A 21,731-nucleotide genomic window follows, 5' to 3' on the forward strand; every position below is an offset into this window, starting at 1 on the left:
CATGTTTCTAATCAATGTTACAATATCGAACGATTATAAAAGTGTCAACGACTTTCGTTATTATACAGGATGTTTCAAAATAAAAAATTATAAAATACACAACAACGTGACAATTAATCAACGATTCTTTTATANTATGTTTCTAGTTAATGTTATAGTATCGAACGATTATAAAAGTGTCAACGACTTTCGTTACTATACAGGACGTTTCAAAATAAAAAATGATAGAATACACAGCAACGCAATAATTAATCAACGATTCTTTTATAACTATGTTTCTAGTTAATGTTACAGTATCGAACGATTATAAAAGTGTCAACGACTTTCGTTACTATACAGGACGTTTCAAAATAAAAAATGATAGAATACACAGCAATGCAATAATTAATCAATAATCGTTTCAGAGACACGTTTTCAATCAATATAACAACATCGAACGATTATAAATATGTCAATGATTTTCGTTATTATACAGGACGTTTCAAAATAAAAAGTTTTCAAATAAAAATACGATACCAATACGACAATTAATCAGCGTTTCACAATCACTAATTTCTAATCAAATGGTTACACCATCGAATTATCATAATGACTTCTGTTACTATACGGGACGTTTCAAAATAAAAGGTTACAGAATACGACACCAATAATTACGACAATTAATCAGCGTTTCACAATTACTAATTTCAATAATCAACGTTACACCATCGAATTATCATAATGCCTTCTGTTACTATACAGGACGTTTCAAAATACAAGGTTACAGAATACGACACCAATAATTACGACAATTAATCAGCGTTTCACAATTACTAATTTCAATAATCAACGTTACACCATCGAATTATCATAATGCCTTCTGTTACTATACAGGACGTTTCAAAATACAAGGTTACAGAATACGACACCAATAATTACGACAATTAATCAGCGTTTCACAATTACTAATTTCAATAATCAACGTTACACCATCGAATTATCATAATGCCTTCTGTTACTATACAGGACGTTTCAAAATAAAAGGTTACAGAATACGACACCAATAATTACGACAATTAATCAGCGTTTCATAATCACTAATTTCTAGTCAATGTTACACCAACGAACGATCATAACGATTTCATTAGTGTACAGGACGTTTCAAAATAAAAGATTACAGAATACGACACCAATAATTACTACAATTAATCAGCGTTTCACTAGTTTCTAATCAATGTTACACCATCAACGAACGATCATAACGACTTCCATTACTATACAGGACGTTTCAAAATAAAAAAAAATTATAAAGTAGACAGCCAATCAACGCGACAGTTAATCAACGATCGTTTCACACACCCATGTTTCAATGTTACAAGGGTCGAACAAGCTTGTAACCAAAAAAAAAAAAAAAAAAAAGACGAAACGCGTTTTTTTTCGCGCCGAAAACACGCGGTTACTCGTATTTTCGCTCGCGAATTCGTTCTTTCGACGGTGAATACCCGGAAAGTAATCAGAGTGCACGTTCATCGGAAGAGTGGCCGGTGATTGATGCGGCTGTTCGCCATCGCTATCGATCCGCCCCGATGAAAATATCCATACTATCCGTGGAAATTGGATCCATACCCCCGTGCTCGTGGATCCTCACGGACCTCGTTATCTACAATTACCCAAAATTCCTGGCCAACGCCAAAGGGAAACAATTTCATCGTTATCGAACGGTCAGATCGATACGATCGGTATACGATGATGCGTTCGTTGGCTCACCTTGGATCCCAATATCCCGATTTTATGCTTGTACATCGGATTTTCAAAGTAGTAGGGCATGAATATTTAACCAAATTTCAATGTTCGATTAACTCTTTCGCACTAATTAGGATAATTATAGAATATTTATGCAGTCAATCCTGAACTATAACGTTTAAACACGTTCATTACCAATACAGGATATTTTTGTGATTTATCATACTCGTTGGGTAATTACAATAATTGCAAATAATATCGGAAATGTCAAATTTTGCTCCGTCATAATTATCCTAGCTATGAAAGTTGTATAATGTGTAAGAAAAAAAAAAAAAAAAAAAAAAAAAAAAAAAAAAAAAAGAAAAAGATGATAATTTTATGGAATTTTACAGGTGTCGCGGAATTTTTATCGCGATGCAAATATTTTATAAGCGCTTTTTAAAGAACATTAAGTCCCTTTCTCGTAACTTGCATAAATTATCGATTTAATAGTGGTAATATTAATAGATAACACGATTGAAAAATTAGCAAACGTCGATTCATCTTTTCAACAGTAAGTAATTAATTTGCCACACGACTTGTAAAACAATTATCTCTTTTCGATCGTTATTTTTTTTTCATCATATTTAAAAGTAATAAATTTTAATTAACAACGTCACTTTAACTTTTTATCCCCGCTTAGTTGAAAACTTTTCATAAATATATAAATGGTTTAAAATGATAAAGCTTCAAGTTTAAAATTTTCGATATATCCATAATTTTTTTGCTCCAGTTTCCTTGGCAGTTTCGCTTGTGCCGTAAAAAAATCGGATTAATGATCAAATCGTTGAAATCCACTATACGTAAGTAAGAAAAAGAGGGGAAAAAAATCCTCCTCTTTACAAGAACGGTAGAATAATATTTTCGAAAGGAATAATTGGATTCTGAGGCAGGCAAGCTTGTGCAACGATGCATTCCGCCGTTCGCTTTTACAACGGCGAACAGGTAATTGCGATCCACTGGATACATCGTAATTGCGTGTAATTTATGCCAGTCGTATTGTTCCACTTGCCCACTAGCGCCACCTCCTTATCCCGCCGTAACTTGTTAAACCTAACCTTCTCTTCGCTTCGACTTTCACTTAGTTTCGTGCGAAGAAGATTCTCTCCACGATTTCTTTGCACGAGCATCTTCTTCGTGCAGAAAGTGATAAAAAAAAAAGAACACGAGCTTGATTCTATTCGAGAATCTATATATAAATATAATTTTATATAATATTAAATACAACTAACCTTTTCACTTGGACTTTCATTGATTCTGTGTCAAAGAAAACATCGATCGATCGATAAGAAACTTTTACTCTTTCACTTCAATTCCACGTGAAAAAAATTTTCAACACTTCTTCATACCGATATTCTTGAGAACACTGGTCGATAAGAGTTTTGAACTTGTTTCTACTCGAGTGGACATGTTTTATTACATTTAATTATCATTTTAATTTATTAACCTGTATTATCTAATCTTTTCATTGATTCGATTTGAAAAAATTCTCAAGATTGATACAGTTTTGAAAAGCACGATAAGAAAGAACACAAACTTCGAAGTTGATTCGATATCTTATCTTCCATCTTATCGGATCTTTCTCTTGCAAATTATTTAAACTTCTCTCGATAACCACCGAGCGTCACGAAAAGAAAAAACCAATAAATATTCGATATTTTTATTTTCGATTATTCATCGATAATTCGATGAAATCACCCACGTTTTAACGGAAGATTCTTCTTTAAAGCAATAAAATAAAATTTCACGTGAACATATCATATCTCGCCCTTGTTTTCACGTGACACGGTTACGTGACGTTTCCCATAAATAGAAGATGGAAAAAAGTATCGAGGACGGCGGCGAGGCCAAGGAAACTAAGGAAAATCCGATCATAAACTCTCCCATTGTCTCGAAGCGGAGGAAAGTTTGTTGCTCGCTAAGTAGCGCGGTTCCTTCAACGATAACAATCGCGTTTACGCGGGAAGAAGAAGAAGCTTGCAAAGTCTTATCTCGGAGAAAAGTAATTAATAGCGTGGCCTATGCTTGGCCACGCCCCCTTCGATTATTAACCCTCCCCCAACTCTTATTTCCATCCGTATGTCTTTTCTATGCCCGAAGAAACGAACGAAATCCACTCGATCCGTTCCAATTCGGGTCAAAGCAAACAGACCTTGACAAGATTCCCACATTACCGATCGTCCATTGAGCAAACGTTTTTGAGAGACCTGTCCTCGAACCCGAGCGGCGGTAGCCGATCCGGACGCGATTCGGTTAATTCCATCCCATCGCCAGTCGAGAGATTACGTGGCAATTAGTATAATCTGTCTATTAGAAGGAGGGAGGGGATGAATAGAGTAGTCGATATAACGTAGATCATCATCATCATGCTCGAATTGACTAATGGCTCGTGTCGTGCCAATTCCAAGTCAGCTTTTGTTCCACGATACGATAGAGGTTGAATCGTGGAACAAAAATATTCGATTCGATATTGATTTTTCAACATTCACGGGCGATCGTAATACGCGAGGTAATAATAATCTGTCCAATGGATAAAAATAAAAATCGGTTTACGAAATCTGTGGCAAGGACATCGGGTGAAAATGTTATCGGGTAATCCCCTCTCGACCGATAAAGCAGTTTCCCCTATTTATTTGAATCAAGAGGGGGCCAGAGAGAGAGAGAGAGAGAGATAAAAGGCGGACTCATAACTTTTGAGATAAAAAGATATTGGATACATATTATTGGAAGATATATGTAAATATATGGAATGTTGGAGGTCGGATTGGTTTCGGTGTTGTAGTGTGGAAAAATCCCCGAGGAAAAGAATTGTTGGAGAATTTAATTACAGGGTGTGAAGGTTAAACGGATAGTCGGACTCATTGATAATCGTATTTTTTTTTTTTTTTTTTTTTTTTCTTTAGAAAAAACTGAATTATCGTCGAAATATGAATGACATTTTTATGGGCGATGATCTCTCAGTTTATCAATTATGTCAATTTTATCTTGTTTGGATTAATCAAGTTAATTGTATACAAATACAGTTGACTAATCGGGAAAGAAATTGAATTATATAATTTGAAATTTTAGTATTTTTCATGAAAATAAAAATACTAGAGCAGAGAATTAAAATTGAAATATCGTTTCAAACGAGTTAAAAATTAATTACGATTTAAAATATTTCCACCGAGTGTTTGAATTAATCATGGCAGTTTAAATCTTAAAACAATAAAAGAAGTTGAAAAAAATAGCAAAAGTCAAAAATCTGATCAATATTAAAATAAAAGAATATTTCCTTAAAATTCAAGAAATTTCAAGTCCCAGAACATCCCTTTTTTCATCTTTAATGAATATCAATTTGGATAGGAGAAGTTTTATTGCAAAAAATAACAGAAAGATGAAGGGGGTGCTAGTATCGTTATGGTCACCAATTGGAAAATTTTTCTAACTTTATGTCAATCGCTACATTGATATTCATTCTTTGTTTAAATTTATTTTAAACAAACTTATCTATCAGTAACTGTGTCATCACGAATGATAACGTTATTTCCATAATATTCGATAAACGTGGAAAATAAGTGAATAATCAGATCCAATCGAGACCGATGTTTTATAACCGATCGCATTTTATCTGCTATTTATTTTTATCTAAAACAAAAAAATATTGAGGAAAAAGCTATTCTAGATTACCTTATATGCATTTTCTATGAACATTCTATATCGATAAAAAAATAGATCTAACTTAAAATAAAAATACTAGCTTAAATTTATTGCTTTGATCATTTTTAAATTTTGTATTTCTCTTATATTTTTCATATTTATACCATACGATATTATTTCGAAAATAATTTTTGTATAGAATAAGTATTTTAACGATAGATATATTTAAATAAAAAAAAAATATTCACTATACAAATTAATTATATACAAAGAAAAACAATTGTATAACAATTATATTAAAAACTATTCAACTTAAGATACCACATATTGGAAATCCGTAGCTTATATCAAATCGAAAAGCTAATAAAATTAATACCATCTAAAATCATGTAATAATCACGTGTTATTATTATCAATATTATTAGAGATATCAAAAATTAAAAAATTCAATTTTTTATTTTTCTACGAATCTTTAGGAATTCCAATCTTCCACGAATCGTATTACTTTCGATAAATTTTCTTTAAAGAGATGAATATATATGCATATTCATTTTATTCGTGATAGCTCTGTCGATAAAAAAGAAAATTGAAACTTGAGTTTTGATTCAACTGAAAATCAAAGTAAAGTCGGTTACTTCGAATTTAAAACGAAGTTAATTTAGAGGCACCTCTGACCTCTGAACTTCCACGATAACCAGAGAGGAACCGGTTTCAGAACGATACCACTTGCTCGATCGTAAAAAGAAAGTATAACGGTCGGTAGAAAATTGTGTGTACCATGGAGCAACATTGTTACGCAATCAAAAGTTTGATCGCGCGATGCTATCGAGCCTGCTTACATTCAGCCACGTGAGCAATTGGCAAATACTCGATTCCGTATACCAAGCGATATTTTATTTTCCTACTTTTCTTTTTTTTTTTTTTCTCTCTTGAATAGTTCGTTTTCTTTTTCTTTTTATTTTTCAAGGTGTTTATGAATTAACACTATTCTTGTTAAGAAGTTATGAATTTTGCGATCTAATATTTGTTAAAATATATTGTGGAATTTTTTCTTTTCTTTTTTTTTTTTTTACAAAACTTAAAATTCTTTTAAATTCTTAATTTTTCTTTTTTTAAATTGTTTATTTGGAAAAAGAAGGAAAAAGATGATCTAGTTTTATTCTTATAAAAAAGTTAGTTTAAAGAATTTTGTGGTGTTAAATTTATTAAAGTAAAAAGAAAAAAGAAAAAGTTTTTAATTCATATGGTGTATAATTATGATATGTAAATATATAAATTTAATTTAATTTAATTTAATTTAATTTAATCATTTTATTAAAATTAACTCTGTAACAAAGAATTTAAAAATGTTGAAATTATCGTTAAAAATTATGTACTTTTCTTTTCAGTCAATGATAATAATTTTTTTCTATTTTCTATAAAAGAGATATTCTAAAATACTAAACGATAATCGAAATAAAAACATAAATAAAATTAAAAGTCATACATTAATTCTATTATAAATAAAGTGAATATAGCTATTATTTTAATAGAATATTATTCTATTAAAAATTCGAAATTTTAATCGATATATGCATAAATTCTAACTTCATTATAAATAAAAATTTCTTTTTGTTTTTCAGCTTCAATGATTAAAGAAAAATCAAGCAATAAGAAGAAACGTGTATAATTCAATTCGATAAATGTTTCTAATGAAATATATAAAACATTCTTGAAATAAAAATATATTACACGTACTCGCAAAGATACTTATTTCTTATGAAAATTTAATTATTCATCAATGTGCAATTTTGATCTGATGTTTCGCTAATGAAATATTTCAAGGTCATGGATTAATAAGAAAATGCAAATCGAAAAAATTGAACTCGATTCATTACTTTATGTAATCATATTATTGTTTTTTTACGATTGGTTTAATCGATCTTCGACATCTGTATCATATGTAATAAACAGACGCCAATAATTACCACGGATGATTATGTTACCTTGATCAGATTTACGACCATAAATGAACATTCAACGATTCGAGTTTGAATAATATAATTTTGATTACGGAAAAATTATACAATTTTAAATTTAAAAATTTTGAAAAAAAAAAAAAAAAGAGCATGGTCTATCATGATTTGGAATGGTAATCGTAAAATTATTTTTATTATATTTTTATATGTAATATTATATTATATTGTTTTGATTATTTTTTTCACATTTTATATCTGAATGCTATTGTTAGTCACAAAGTAGTCAGGAAATGTGATTATCATGCTTTTCTCGTGTGATCACCAATTATTAAATCAAATATATATCACTTGTTAACATAAGTGTTAAAGTCTCAACGTCGAATGTGCAAATGTATATGACTAATTGTGATAACAAAGTAAGATTAATCAACAGAATTCAATATCAAATAATTTAAAATCGTGGCATTTTTTTTCATTATAATAATTAATTTTCACACAAATATAAGAAAACATTAATTAACATGTGTCTTAAAATTATTCTTTCTTTTCAAAAAATGGAACCTTATATGTAAACACTGATGTAAAAATATGTTATATTATTTGGGGAATATGAAATAATGATATGAAAAGAGCAGAGAAATTGAGAAATACTATATAAACATAAATACTACTTGATAAATACTAAATAAACATAAAAAAAAAGTGAAAAATTGTACAGTAAAAAAGAAATTGAAAATTAAAAAGAAAGCAATGTATAGATAAATTTTTCTTGGCATGAAATGTAAAAAAATTAATTTTCAGTTTTTTTTTAAAGTAAAATTGAAGTAACTTCTAATATTTTATGTATAATTTAAACATGTATAAAATATTTCGCTAAACTGAGAAAAATTTGTTTTGTTTTAATTATCTTTCAGATATCTGTTATTTATATAGATAGAGTTTCTGTATTTTAATTAGTCAGAAATTATGAAACAAACTGTGGCAAGAATTTCGGATATTATTGCATTCGCGATTTTACTACAAACAGATATATAAATTGTCTTCAAAGTACAAAATGTGTAAAAATAGAACTTTAAAAAGCAAAACAAATTTCATTTCAAAATAAAATCTTCGTTCTGTCGTAATAAAGTTCAATACATACGCAAACCGAATCATAAGATACTATCGAAAAACAAACATATTATAAAAACATTATTATACCCACGATCAGTATCCATGCTTCGGTATTTCACTTCACAGTTTCAATTAAATAATTTATATTCTTCTTTCTTTTTTTTTCATCAACATTCATCGAATTTTTTTTGAATCAACTTTCAGTTATTTTTTTTAATCAAATAAAAGTTTATCATATATTATGATTCAATATTGTATTGACTTCTTTCTTTAGTTTACTCATTTTTAAGCTTAGAATTTCAATAAGAACACACAAAATATTTATTATTTATATTTATTATATTTAATATACGATATTTTCAATGCAAATAACAAAATGTTTGATCAAAAGAAGCGAATCACTAAACTGATGGCTAATTTAACCAAATCTAACCTACAAAACATGAATCTATTAGTCTATCTCGTAAATTTCTAATTTTTTTACTTTTATTCATATTTCGATCAATATTTGAAATATTTTTAAGAATAAATTGATAAGAAGAAACTTTTTCACACAAATCGTAAGAATACCATTAACTCAGTGACTTAAGAAATCAGAATAATGACTGATATTTATCGTCCTATGAATTTGCACCTTATGCTCTATTCAAACCAAAAGAATAATCGAAACAAACGGAAATAAAGTGAAGTATATATATATATGCATATAGAGTATTAAACAAAATTTTAAAATATTTATCCACTTAATAGATTTATCGCACAATATTATATATATTTAATACATAGAGTACTACATATATAGATTACATAAGTTACATATATAGCCCATATTGAACTTTCCATTTAAATCATAGATGTCTCTATCAAATTATATATGGAGTACATCAATGATGGTACACATGAAATAAATTAATATTTGTATGAAAATAAAACTCAATATTTTATAAATAACCTACTTTCTAATATTTTTAAATATTTCGCTATGCAAATTGCATACACTTTCTCCTTATATATAAACCAAAAATTAAAAATTTTAAGAAAATGATCGTTTTAAACTTTTATTTTTTACTATGAATATTTATATCTATATTGTCAATCTATGAGTCACATATGAATCATATTAGATAATATTTCATATTATCATATTATTATCATATTAGATAAAATTTTGAATGAATCGCAACAATAAACAAAGCAATTAAATATAATTTAATTTATTTAAAAATATTTCAAAAATAATTTAAACTTTTTTACTAATTTTTATAATTTCAAATTCAATTCTATAGTTAAATTCAAATAATAAAAAATGGAATTTAAGTATACATTATAAATTAAAATTTATTTCATCACGCTCAAAATCAATATTACTTTCATATAATGTACAATTTACAATATTACACATCTAAAAATTCATCGTGTATTCAATCTATCAGATATTAAAAAATTCTATATTACCTACAAAAATTTGAATTATCATAAAATTTGAATTATCATTATAAATAAATATATAATACCATACCAACAACAAAGAAAGATTGAAAAACATTGATTATATAGATACAATTTGATTGATTTTATCCATGACTTACCTGAACGCAGATCGTTAGAGGACATGATCACCAGAGCTGTATTCACACAGTCACTGTACACACTGACGCGCGGCCAGAGATCGAGAGATGACGATCGAGAGGTAACGATCGAGAATCGATTGAAAGGCACGATGGAGAAGCACAGTGCACTGCACCGTCACTCGTCCCGATTGTTTGTGAACGGGTACGATCGTACGCACTTTTATCGTCACGGCACGTGGTCGCTTCGATGAGTTGATTCAGTGGCTAACCTCTCACTCCATGTAACCACCCCACCATCATTTCGTTTACTCGCGTGCGCGGTAGCGTCAGCGCGCGCGCATTATCGCGTCGTTTATTTTTGAATGCCAAATAAAGCGAGGTTATTTTTGCCGCGTACAACAAACCCGAAACTGTAAACAATTTAGATGCACCATCTGCAGGAGGATCGGTGAACCGTGGAAAAGAAATTCGCGGGAATGTAGTAGGTGATTTTTAATTTCAATTTTTGGAGAAAAAAAATTTTATTAAAAATTTAATATAGATAGAATAGGTTAGACTTGGAATTGATAATATTAGACGCTTAAATATAAATATTAGAGTGTAGTAAATACATAGAAATGTATATAATAAAAACTTGAAATTTGAAAAGCTTATAATCCTAGTTAAAAGTTCTAACCTCTAAAATTTTTTCTATTTTTGTGAAACGAAAATAAAATAGATGATTATAAAATATCGAAACAATGAGAAAATAGGATAAAAACATACAATCGATTTTTTAAAATGTATTAAATTTATTTACCTCTATCTTCATATCCAAAAACACGAGATCGCGATTTTAATAAAAAAGAAAATATATCGAAGAATTCTGAAAAAATTCATCACTAAGAGAATATTATAATGAAATATATTGTACAAATCATAGTTCCATTTATCGATGATTTATCTTAAATATTATATACATAATATTTTCTTTCAAAAAATATTTTACAATTTTTAATCGCTCTGCCACTCATACTACTTTTTGGTATTCTTTCGTCGAAATCGTATTATTTGTTGATTCGCACATAATCTAAATTCCACGATTAATTTTACGTGTAACAAGTTTTCGTGAGAAAAGAAAATATAAGAAAAAACAGCGATGGAAAGAGAAAAAAATCAGTCTACGCAACCGAGAACTCCTCCTCGAGACTATTTCAATCCTTCACTTCCGCTTTGTGCAATACGATTAAGATTTCTCGCTCGAATTGCGAACATGGACTATCGAAATGCGATTTTGCTCGCTAAAAGTAAAATGATAGTCGATTAATGTAGCTATTTTCACATTTCTCTTCCTTGGTTTCGGTGAAATAAATTGAATAAAGTTATAAATAAAAAGAATGAAAGAAATTTCTTGTATAAAGAAGAAAATAGAATAGAAGAAATTGTATAAAACTTATGTGAATCAATGTTTTCAAGATCATATTAGAATTCTAAAATTATTAATAGACTTGATTTTAGTAAAAATAACATGTGATTTTTTAATATTGAAAATTAAAAAATGAAAATAGAAATAATAAAAAAATATTAAATAAGATATTTTAACCAAAGAAATGAAAATCTGCGTCATCTTTAAGTTAAAAATAATTCTAATTTACAAAAAGAAAATAGGATTGCACGATATTTACCTATTTTCATCTTTACCTACCATTATTACTTTTTGTTCCTATTCTCTTTGTTCAAAATCAGTCTCAGTTCTCTTGTGTAGAAATATATATCGATATATCAGCGACGCTGCAGTTGCGCCACAGATTGGACCTAACCAATAGACCCAATGATTTCTCCAATAGCCATTCCATATGGCTGGGCCCAATGTCCTTGCTGGATTCAAGCTGCATCCGGTATAGGGGATAAAAATTAAGCAAAGTACCGTGATACAGAAACCAAATCTTATGGGCACCGAATCTGTGTTCTTCGAGTTCCTATCGTCCCATAAACCACACGCGAATAAAACCAAAATCAAGGTTGCTACGAATTCTGCCATTATACCCTGAAATATGTTCAGATTTTTGTGGATGTCAGTCATGCAGAAGGACGATGCTGTGTCTGGAGAAGTGGTGTACATTAGATTCACTGGAGTTATCACCTGGTGAGAAGAAAAAAGTGTGAAATAATGTGCAAATGTCTAGATTGCATCATTAAGAATCAAACAATGAAATAAATTTTTAATGTGAAATAATAATTATCTTTACTATAATGATACAAACGATGTAAAATATGAAAAAAAAGAAAAAAGAATAGAAAATAAAGCATGTAAAATTTTGAAATAAAATAAATTAAAATATATCATGAATATTATACAAAAATATATAAATAGGAGAAAAATAATAAATTTAAAAAATAAAATATTAAAGTATTGATCTTTAATATAGCGTTTTACCTTAAGAAGACCATAGCCTAACACTCCACCAATACATTGGGCAATAATATACAAGATTGACATATATAAAGATTTTTTCCCTAAGATCAGTGCTGCTATTGTTATAGAGGGATTTATGTGTGCACCACTGATATGTCCAATGCTCTGTGAAAAATAAAATACAAAAGTGGAAGGAATATAAAATATATTTAAAATAAAAAAGCATTTATGAAGGAATTTTATAATCGAAAAGATCTCTAAAATTTAAAAATAGAATAAAATAGAGTTTTGAGAAAAAAAAGAGATTGTACATGATTGAAATGGAATTAGGCTGCCGGAAATTTAAAAATAGAATTTCAATTTAATCATTGACCTTTTGATTTTCTGTCTCTTTAGATAGGTTTGATTAGCAATTGTAAATAGACGATGAGTTTTAGAAGTATCAAACAGGAAAGTCGAATTGAATCAACTTATCTGAACTTCATTAACATTATTTCTCGTTCAACAAAACGAAAATTTAAACTAACATTGAATTAATTATAATCAAATTTTATGCACCATGCAAATTCTGAACAGATATCAAAAACTGTTAATTAAAACATTATAAAAGATTAAAATTATTAATATTTTTCTGTTCTAGTTCTTTTTTAAATTAGATTCTTTTCATTTAAATTTATTAAATATTTTCTTAAATATTTCTCTTATTAAAATTCATTTATATCTTCCAGAATATAAAGAAAATTCAATGAAATTTTGAATCATAAACTCCAAAATACAATTAGAAAGTTAAAAACAAAATTCATCTTTTCTTATCCAAAAAAACAACAATCTAAAATAATATAGGATCATTTTTCAAGACTTCTCACCTGTATAGCTATCAAGACAGCTAGTCCAAATGTTAAAGAGATTTGTAATACTGAAGGATTAATCCCCAAACTCCCAATGCAGCCTGCACATCCTATAAATACCAAAATGGCGGTGCCAATTGTCTCACTAAGGGCAATGGTAAATATTTCCCAACCGCTGACAGTTTCATCTGTCAAACTGTTCAAGCCTGGAACGAATAAAAAAAAAAAAAAAACAAATCTATGATTTTCTAAGCTCAAAAGTTGAATTCGATCTTGCTATAAAAAAATTCTTGTGAAGAAAATTTGATGCATCGTTATTGCCTAAAATATTGCAAATGAAATATTTTAATTGTAGAAAAAATATTACATTTTCGAACAAATCATCATTTCATCATTTTTAAAAAAGATAGATTTCTTTCAAAATATGTACAAAAATTTCATAAATTATATAATAATCATATGTTTTCTTAAAATTCAAGAATATAGTTTTGCATAAAAAATACAAAGAAGCGTATTTGAATACAATAACACGTTATTTTGTTTATCAAATTGTAATTTGTTAATCAAATTTATCGGCAAAAGAATAATAAATTCGTAAAATCATTTTCTTCATTTTCAATTTAGAATTCTAAAGAACTTTTTCGCGATTGCATATGAGAACACGAGTTACATAATACATCACTTCGCTAAGAGTTCGTGCGTCAAAGAGAATGAATTTTCCTTAACGGACGTGAAATTGAACAGTTCGAATAACTATGAAAAATTATAAAACCAATTGCAGCCATATCTGCGCGAAAGGATGAATTTCCATTTAAATTTTCACCGCGCGATATAACACACTAGTCTAGATCTCCCAGTTAGGGAGATTGGACGAAACGGCTTAGGAACATGGTAATAGGAGTGGTGGCCGATATCGTTGGCGCCAAAGTAAACAGAGGCTTCGGTGGAATACAGATGTCAAGGAGATGGCTATTGGTCGAAGAAAGAGGTTTAACGAAGGGACACGCGGTGAATGCATAATGAAGAAACCGCGGCAGGAGAAAGGTGGAACATTAGAGGAGCCGCCGTGGCTTGATATTCGAGCCGAGGTGGAATAATGCTCGCAAGCACGTGCGAGATTTTCGTGGCGCACGGCAGATCCACGCTCGATCGGCTGCAATTTTCTTAATTACGTCGGCAGCCCCTCCCCGACTCATTAAGGTAACCGTGGACGTGCACGATCGATGCCGTTTCCAGATGGAATTGCCCCTGGATCATGCGAAATTTCCTCTTTGCACCACTTGCTCTACTATCTAGAATCCTGTAGGGTAGGGCATTAGACGAAGGTGGAAATGAGGTCTCTAGCAATTTATTCGCTATTCTGCTATTAGAATTGTTGTTTATATGTTAAATTTAAAATCATCCTATATATGAAATCTTATATATATATATANCTAAAAAATTATATTTTAAATTTATTTGAACATCTTGAGTTATGTTATTTTTAGGATATTTTGTAAATCTTATATTTATGTAAGAGTGTTGAAGATCTTTGGTTTGACATAGATGTTCTAAATCTGTATTTGTATCTTGAATTAATTTATTTTGAAGAATTCTGTATGTGAAATCCTAGATTTGTAAAAAGATATTGAGAATATGTGTATATGATACTATGTGTACATGAAACTATGTGCTTATAAGAGAATCTAACTTACCTTTCAATAATATACAATCTTGAATCACTTTTGTATCATCCTGTATATGAAATTACACCTATAAAAATGATTAAAAATTTTGCAGAAATTTTAACTCTGATCAGAACAAATTATTCAAAATCAAATATATCTGAAAGTGGAAAATGAATTAGATTTTTTATCGAGAAAAATCATGGATCCAATATGATTATATATAGATGTATAAATTTGCAGAATGATAGTCAGTATTGTAGAAATTTATCATTTCTTAAAATCTCTTACGATTGGAAAAATAAATAGTTTTAAAAGAAACTTAAAAAATTTTCCAAAATAAATGAATAATTAAAAAATTATATTTTTATAATCAATATATATTTTTTCAATAAGCGATGTAGCAAGAATTGTATATTTTTATTTAACAATATCCAAGCCTGATTGTAAGTATTTCTGTTCCATTTATCGCAGCGAGCTACTAATCTCGGGTCACTATTACGTATACATATATTAAAAATGATAAAATAATGTTATCAATGATGAAGAAATCAATAGCATAGGTCATATTTTTGAATGGATAAATGTGAAATGTAGAATCTAAGATTTTTCATTCACAATATTTATAACATAATTATTATAAAAATTATATTAACATTGAATATATTTTACTAAATTCTTTTCTTCATTCAATTTCGTTTCTGATATATTGAATAAAACAAGTTGATATAATTAATGATAAAAAAAGTTATTTATATTTTTCAAGTATCATGTAAAATGCATATATAAACTTCTAAATTTTTTAGTTCTATAATTTATGAGAAAAATAGATTTTAACAAATTTTCCTGGAACATTAAACATGAATCATTGTTAAATATATTTCTTAAATATCTTCTTAAGTAATTTTCAGAATCTTCAACAATATTACGATAAATGAATTATTCTATGTATTCAGCCAAATCATCCACATAATTTCTGAAAATATATTTAATGAATCATTCTATTATATATTTTAATAAATCAACTTTGAGTTTATCTTTTAAGATATATGAAAAAAAAATCACTAAAAAAAAATCTATCATCGTTAAGATAAAAATTTATATTTTATAAAGCTGTAATAAAAAAAATCACAATTTTGGTTAGAAATTTCGAAACTCGTTGACAATTTTCAGATAACCCAATTTTATCCGCAGATTCTCTCGCGTGCATAGTTAGACATAGGATATGCGGAAACACGTTTGGCCCAGAATTACGTAGAGTTCTCGTGATTAACCGTATACCGACCGGATATAATTAGAAGGCAACATGTGTCACGCACAATTTCCATTAACGTCCCATCGAGAGTGACAGCGATCACTCATTGGCGTTTACCTCGGCTTTCAGGTTTGATTCCATATTGACAAAAGCCTAATTATTGGAAGACCCTAATATTATTCAAGATATATATATATATAGAAATTCACTAACTTTTACAGAGTATACATTCTTTATATAAAAATAGGTTATATTATGTATATTTGTATATTAGGTTATGTATATATGTATACTTTATTCAAATTGTAAAAAAGAATAATTTAATGAAAAATAAGTTTAAATTGATAATATATAAAGTGAGAAAAAACTAGTTTTTAGATTTATGGTATATGTATATGAATTTTTTATATGTAAAAAAATTTTTTATATTAAAAAAGAAAAACATTTAATAATATGAAAATCAGAATACGTAGGAACGAAGATCAATCAAAATGTTCTGATGTAACATTTAAACTGAATGTAATAGTTTATTAATGTTGTAAAATATCTTTAATGTATGTTTAAGCTATTACTTTTTTATATAACAAGAATTTTCTTGTTACATAAAAATATAAAGTAATGTGAATTGCTTGAAATAGCAATTAGGAAACTTTTTTCATAACATGATACAAATTTTATTATAATTTATTTAAGAATGAGGAAGTTTCAGAAAATTATATATAGCTAATAGTAAATTGAAATTTTTGTTTCATAAGACTATTTATATAGAAGTTCGTTGATGATATCTGAGTTTCATAATTGCGAGTAGAATTATAAGAAGTTTAGGTGGTACCTGTAATTATGATGAAAGTTACTTGCTCATAATTAGAAAACATGACTTAGAAAAGTGAAAGGATCATCATTTACCTTTCGAACTCGATAAAAAATCCACGTTCTCCTTATTTCCTATATCAATTACAATTTATAATGCTACTCTACACGCCATCTATTTATAATGAAAAGAATTACCAATCACTCAATCGCCTGGCTCGATAAAGAAGAAAATGATTATGTCGATGAAAAATCTTGATAAAAAGTCTGATAAATCGATATTTCACCATATAAAAAATGTACTTAATTTATCTGAAATAGAATGAAATTTTTTCTTTCGTTCTTTCGTAAGTCAGAAATTTTTTCCAATTTTTTTTAATATACGCTTGTAATGCAGCGTCATAAACTCGAAGAAAGTACATCACGATTTCTCGATATAACTAAAACTGAAACAATAGAGTCCCTCTCGAATTAATAGCGTGTCGAGAGACTAGAGTAGAAAGCGCGCATGGAATTAATTTCTGTCTCGCCGCAGTTTAGTCGCTGCCTGGTTCATATAGCACACGATTCGATGAGAGCACGCGCAAAAGCTCCCTAAGATCGAGGACTACTTCTTGCTCGAGCGTTCCACGCTCCAATTAACGTCGCTTCCGTGCTTTCCGCAACATGTTCACCTCAGCATCTCTTCGCTTGACAAATTCTCTATAATCTAAATAAGAAAAAATTTTTCTTCTTCTAATTGAATTCAGGTTAGTTTGCTGAGATAATAATACCTAATTAAGATTAAGTAGATATTGATTTAAAAAAATATTTAAAGAACATTGAATAGTTAGAAATTTTCTAAGAAATCTTTATCGTTATTATATTAATTTTCATAATTTTGAAAAAAACATTTAAAATATCAGGCTAAGATTAGTTATGATTTGATTATTTCATCGAAATCAAATTTTATCTTATCAATTGCTCATAAATTAACTGCATCTTTTCATATATGTTACACAAATGAGTCATCATACAAGTATGACAATAGGTCAAGTTCGCAGTGAATGTCTATAAACCGGTTTCCAAAACAACACTATTTATATTCTTTTCATATCATATCGTATATCAATTATATATAAAACTCCAAATAATCAGCATTATGTTTAATAATAATAAAATTTTCATTTAAAGTTTCTTCATTGAAACATAATATTTATTTCATTTATTTATTTATTTTATTATTTTGTATACTTTTTAAATTTACATATTTCATAAGGAGAAACCATAAGGATTCTCATATTAGCTAATATCATCATATCATATCATCTTATATAGAATCAGAATTAAATTCCTTTCACTTACACATGTTCATAAAAGTGCATCTCATTAACTTTCTAAGTCAAAATAAAATATCATAAACAGAATTTATGGATCGATTTTCATGAGACGAAAATACGAAATTTGAAGATCCTCCTGAAGGATCATTCATTCGAATTTACGAATCCAAATAATGGACAGATTATGAGTTGGATGTGTTTCAAATAGAAACCTCTTGAAGAATCAGGTTTATCAATGACTTTTACAGACTGGAAAGAAAGTATCACTCGAAAGTATCTGGAACGAGGAAAATGAGGGAAATCACTACGATTATATCGATATTGTGGCGCCACCATAAAGGATGTTGTTTCACGTGATTTCGTGTTTCGCAAGTGGGGCAATCATAAGAACGTACTTTGTTAATGGATCTATAAATCAGAATAAACAATGTGTGTGACGATAAAATATTTAGGAAGTGGAGTTTTATTTTCTTTATTCTAAAACTTTATTCAGATTATTCGAATTATTCGAATATAAATTCAATCATCAATTGAAATTACTTTATTATTGTGAGTCTGTTATTCCTTTCAATTTGAAATGTCTTTTAAAGTTTTCTCATTATACAAATCACTTAATTTTTATTCGTATTAATGTAAAAATTTTTTATTAATTAGCCGTTTCACAGTGGATTATTCGAATGAAATGATACGATAATCATTTTTTTAAATATATATAAATATTTTTAAATAATTTTTTTTATCGAGAAATATAATTATATTAAAAAAAAATATATCTTTTTTTGAATCGCCAATAATTTTGCAATACTTTATGCAAGGATTATTAATCAATGATTGATAAATATTTGTTTCTTATGTTAATTCAAGGTACGTTAAAAAGCTCAAAAAGTTGGAAATTAACACGATACTTTCAACAGCCCTCAGTTTCCATAACGGTGCTTCTAGAAACCGGGTTTAAATCTTGTTGCTGAGTATCGACATGGTTTTATGGTCGTGGTAAAAAATGAGGTACCCTTAATATTTCTTGAAAATCATTTTCATGGTAGTATAATCTCATTTCATTTTTAAAATGATGCATTAAATTTTCAATATCGCAATTTATCAATTAATCAATTTTCTAGGGGAAAAATATTTATTTTTATGATCATATTCAGAGAAATATAAGATTTTAAGGTTAACAATCCCTAGAAACATTTTTCTAACCTTAACAATTCTCAAATAACAGATCTGTTAATCCAAATATAAAATTAAATGAGGCGTAATAAAATTATAGCAAATACATACGGATTTTATTATCCGACAATTTGTAGCTTATTGATTTACACGCTACAATGGTAATAACGATTATTCCTCAACACGGTGATAATTACTTCACACTATGTCACAACTATGTAACGAATGAGCTATCTTCCGGGTTATTATTCATCATAGAATCATTCAAATCTCTGACATATGCAAATGCAATTCATCGAATATTTTTCAAAAGTCAATTGAACCGAAATTTGACACGCAAGAACGAAAATGTTTAAAAGTTGTTAGATAGTTGTTGATAGTTTCCATTTATAATTTAGTGACATTTGTAGTAATAAATTGAAGCCACTTAATCTTTCTCGCATAATGACATTCATCTAACGTGATACCCTAATTACATTTTCCAAAAAAAGAACTGAACGAATAAATGTATCATAGATAGATATTTTCCATGAGAATTTGAATATATGAATTTTTCTAGCAACATAGGCAAGTTTTTTTCGTCGTTTTTCACGATAAATGAATATGTGGAGCGTGGAATATAATTAAGGTCGATTATTCACCGCTCACGACTTCCGTTTCACGTGATGTACTTTCCGGTTGATCGCGAGATCTCTGGCATCTTGTTTTCTTGAAATGCATGCCGCGTTGCCCGTACTTTCTTTTCTTTCACCGAGTAGGATCGAATGTACAACATTCACCTTTCTAAGCGGTATGCTCGAATTTTTATATCTGGTGGAATTTCATCGGGATTAAAGAAACTCCTTCTCCAATCATCTTTTCATTTTCTTTTCTTTTTTTCTACATCGTTCGTTTTTTTAATCATCGTGTTTTTTCCACACGAAATTAAGAACGAAAACTTTCATTGCTCTTTCATTGGGTAAATCGTCTTTAATTTAATTTTACAGAATTAAAGCAAGAAAGAAAATAAATAAATTTTTAAATTTTTTTTTTATTTTTAATCTTTGTACTTGAAATAATTGAAAACATCCCTCAAACTTTATAGCTATTATATTTTTTGAAATATCTTCGAAATTAAAAAGTTTTTTACGAAAAATATCTTCTAAGATTAAAGATTAAAAAGTTTTAAAAATTCAAAATATCCGTGGAAGCTGAGATAAATAGTTGAAAAGTTCACTTACATGGTGTCACGATCTTTTCCTTTGCAGCCTGTATGCTCGAGCTCGGATTGAACGTAATGCCAAGGTCTTTCGATTTTCCACCCGCATTGTCCGCGATTCCACCCGTCTGTATTATCGAGATTCCAGCTGGTTCCATGTCGATCGAGTTTGCTTGTCGAATCTGTCGGAAATTCAAAAAACCGAATTATATTTTTCATACTAATAGATGAGAAAATCGAATATTTCGAGATAAAATACTTGGAGGAAAATGGAAAACGAAATAACAATTTTGAATGCACTCTTACATAGAGAAAAATTTTCACGAGAATAAACGAAAATTTCTATTTTTGATCCGAGATTTCTCTGATCAATATTGTGAAATTAGCATACATCGTTTCTCGATTTTCTTTGTCAGAAGAACGAAGTTTTTTTTTTTTTTTTTTTATAAAGAAATCGTAAATCTCGGTGACAGAAAAGCAAAAAATAAATCATACGATTGTAAATCATTTCGATATTCATCTGCGTCGAAAATGAAAATTGATAAGGAGGAACGTGTGTCGGTCGTTGCAAATCTAATATTACGTTTTCTGCATTCTCAATGTCAAGAGTATTACATATAGATTCTATTTTTCTTCGCATTATATAAATCTTGAATTAACTTTCAATTTCTTTTTAACCAATGAATTGAAGCATCTCTATATTCAAAAAATCGAAATTAGATCGGTTATTTGTAATTAACAAATTTTTATTTAATTTTATTTGTCAATATTACATCTTCGATAATTTGAGGATCGAATATTCAAAGATTCGAAATCGAAAAATCAAAGATTATTATCCTTTGCAATATTATTTTTTTATTTTAATTAGAAGAAAACAAATTATTATTTAAAGGATTAAAAATCCTATAAATATCATTATAAATGTTTCAACATGGATTAAAACGGTTTCGTTAATTATTCTTCACAAAAATACACACAAGTTCCAGGATTAATTAATTAATTTTCCTTTTCTTTTTTTTTTTTTTTTTAC

The 21,731-nt window shown here is 28.4% G+C and overlaps 2 protein-coding genes across 4 annotated transcripts in view; both read right to left on the bottom strand.

The window, feature by feature from the left end:
• LOC102681264 (aquaporin-like) overlaps positions 1 to 10,415 on the bottom strand; it is a 36,107-nt gene extending 25,692 nt beyond the window's left edge. For both annotated transcript variants that reach the window (XM_031508075.1, XM_006607514.2), the window contains exon 1: positions 10,061 to 10,415. In XM_031508075.1, the coding sequence (XP_031363935.1) occupies positions 10,061 to 10,085 (25 nt within the window). In that variant the 5' untranslated portion in view covers positions 10,086 to 10,415. The remainder of the gene's footprint in view (positions 1 to 10,060) is intronic.
• A 553-nt stretch (positions 10,416 to 10,968) lies between these two features.
• The window catches only part of LOC102681139 (aquaporin-like), a 13,100-nt gene continuing 2,337 nt past the window's right edge, over positions 10,969 to 21,731 (bottom strand). The window contains exons 2-6 of one of the 2 annotated variants that reach the window (XM_006607513.2): positions 20,724 to 20,883; positions 13,304 to 13,491; positions 12,459 to 12,602; positions 11,727 to 12,164; positions 10,969 to 11,322 (exon numbers count right to left, since the gene is read on the bottom strand). In XM_006607513.2, coding sequence (XP_006607576.1) covers positions 11,745 to 12,164; positions 12,459 to 12,602; positions 13,304 to 13,491; positions 20,724 to 20,859 — 888 coding nt within the window. In that variant the 5' untranslated portion in view covers positions 20,860 to 20,883 and the 3' untranslated portion in view covers positions 10,969 to 11,322; positions 11,727 to 11,744. Of the gene's footprint in view, positions 11,323 to 11,655; positions 12,165 to 12,458; positions 12,603 to 13,303; positions 13,492 to 17,036; positions 17,130 to 20,723; positions 20,884 to 21,731 lie in introns of those variants that run through there. The other variant, XM_031508245.1, reaches the window with a different exon arrangement.

Source organism: Apis dorsata, unplaced genomic scaffold, assembly GCF_000469605.1.
Source record: "Apis dorsata unplaced genomic scaffold, Apis dorsata 1.3 scaffold_5, whole genome shotgun sequence".
Lineage (NCBI taxonomy): Eukaryota > Metazoa > Arthropoda > Insecta > Hymenoptera > Apidae > Apis > Apis dorsata.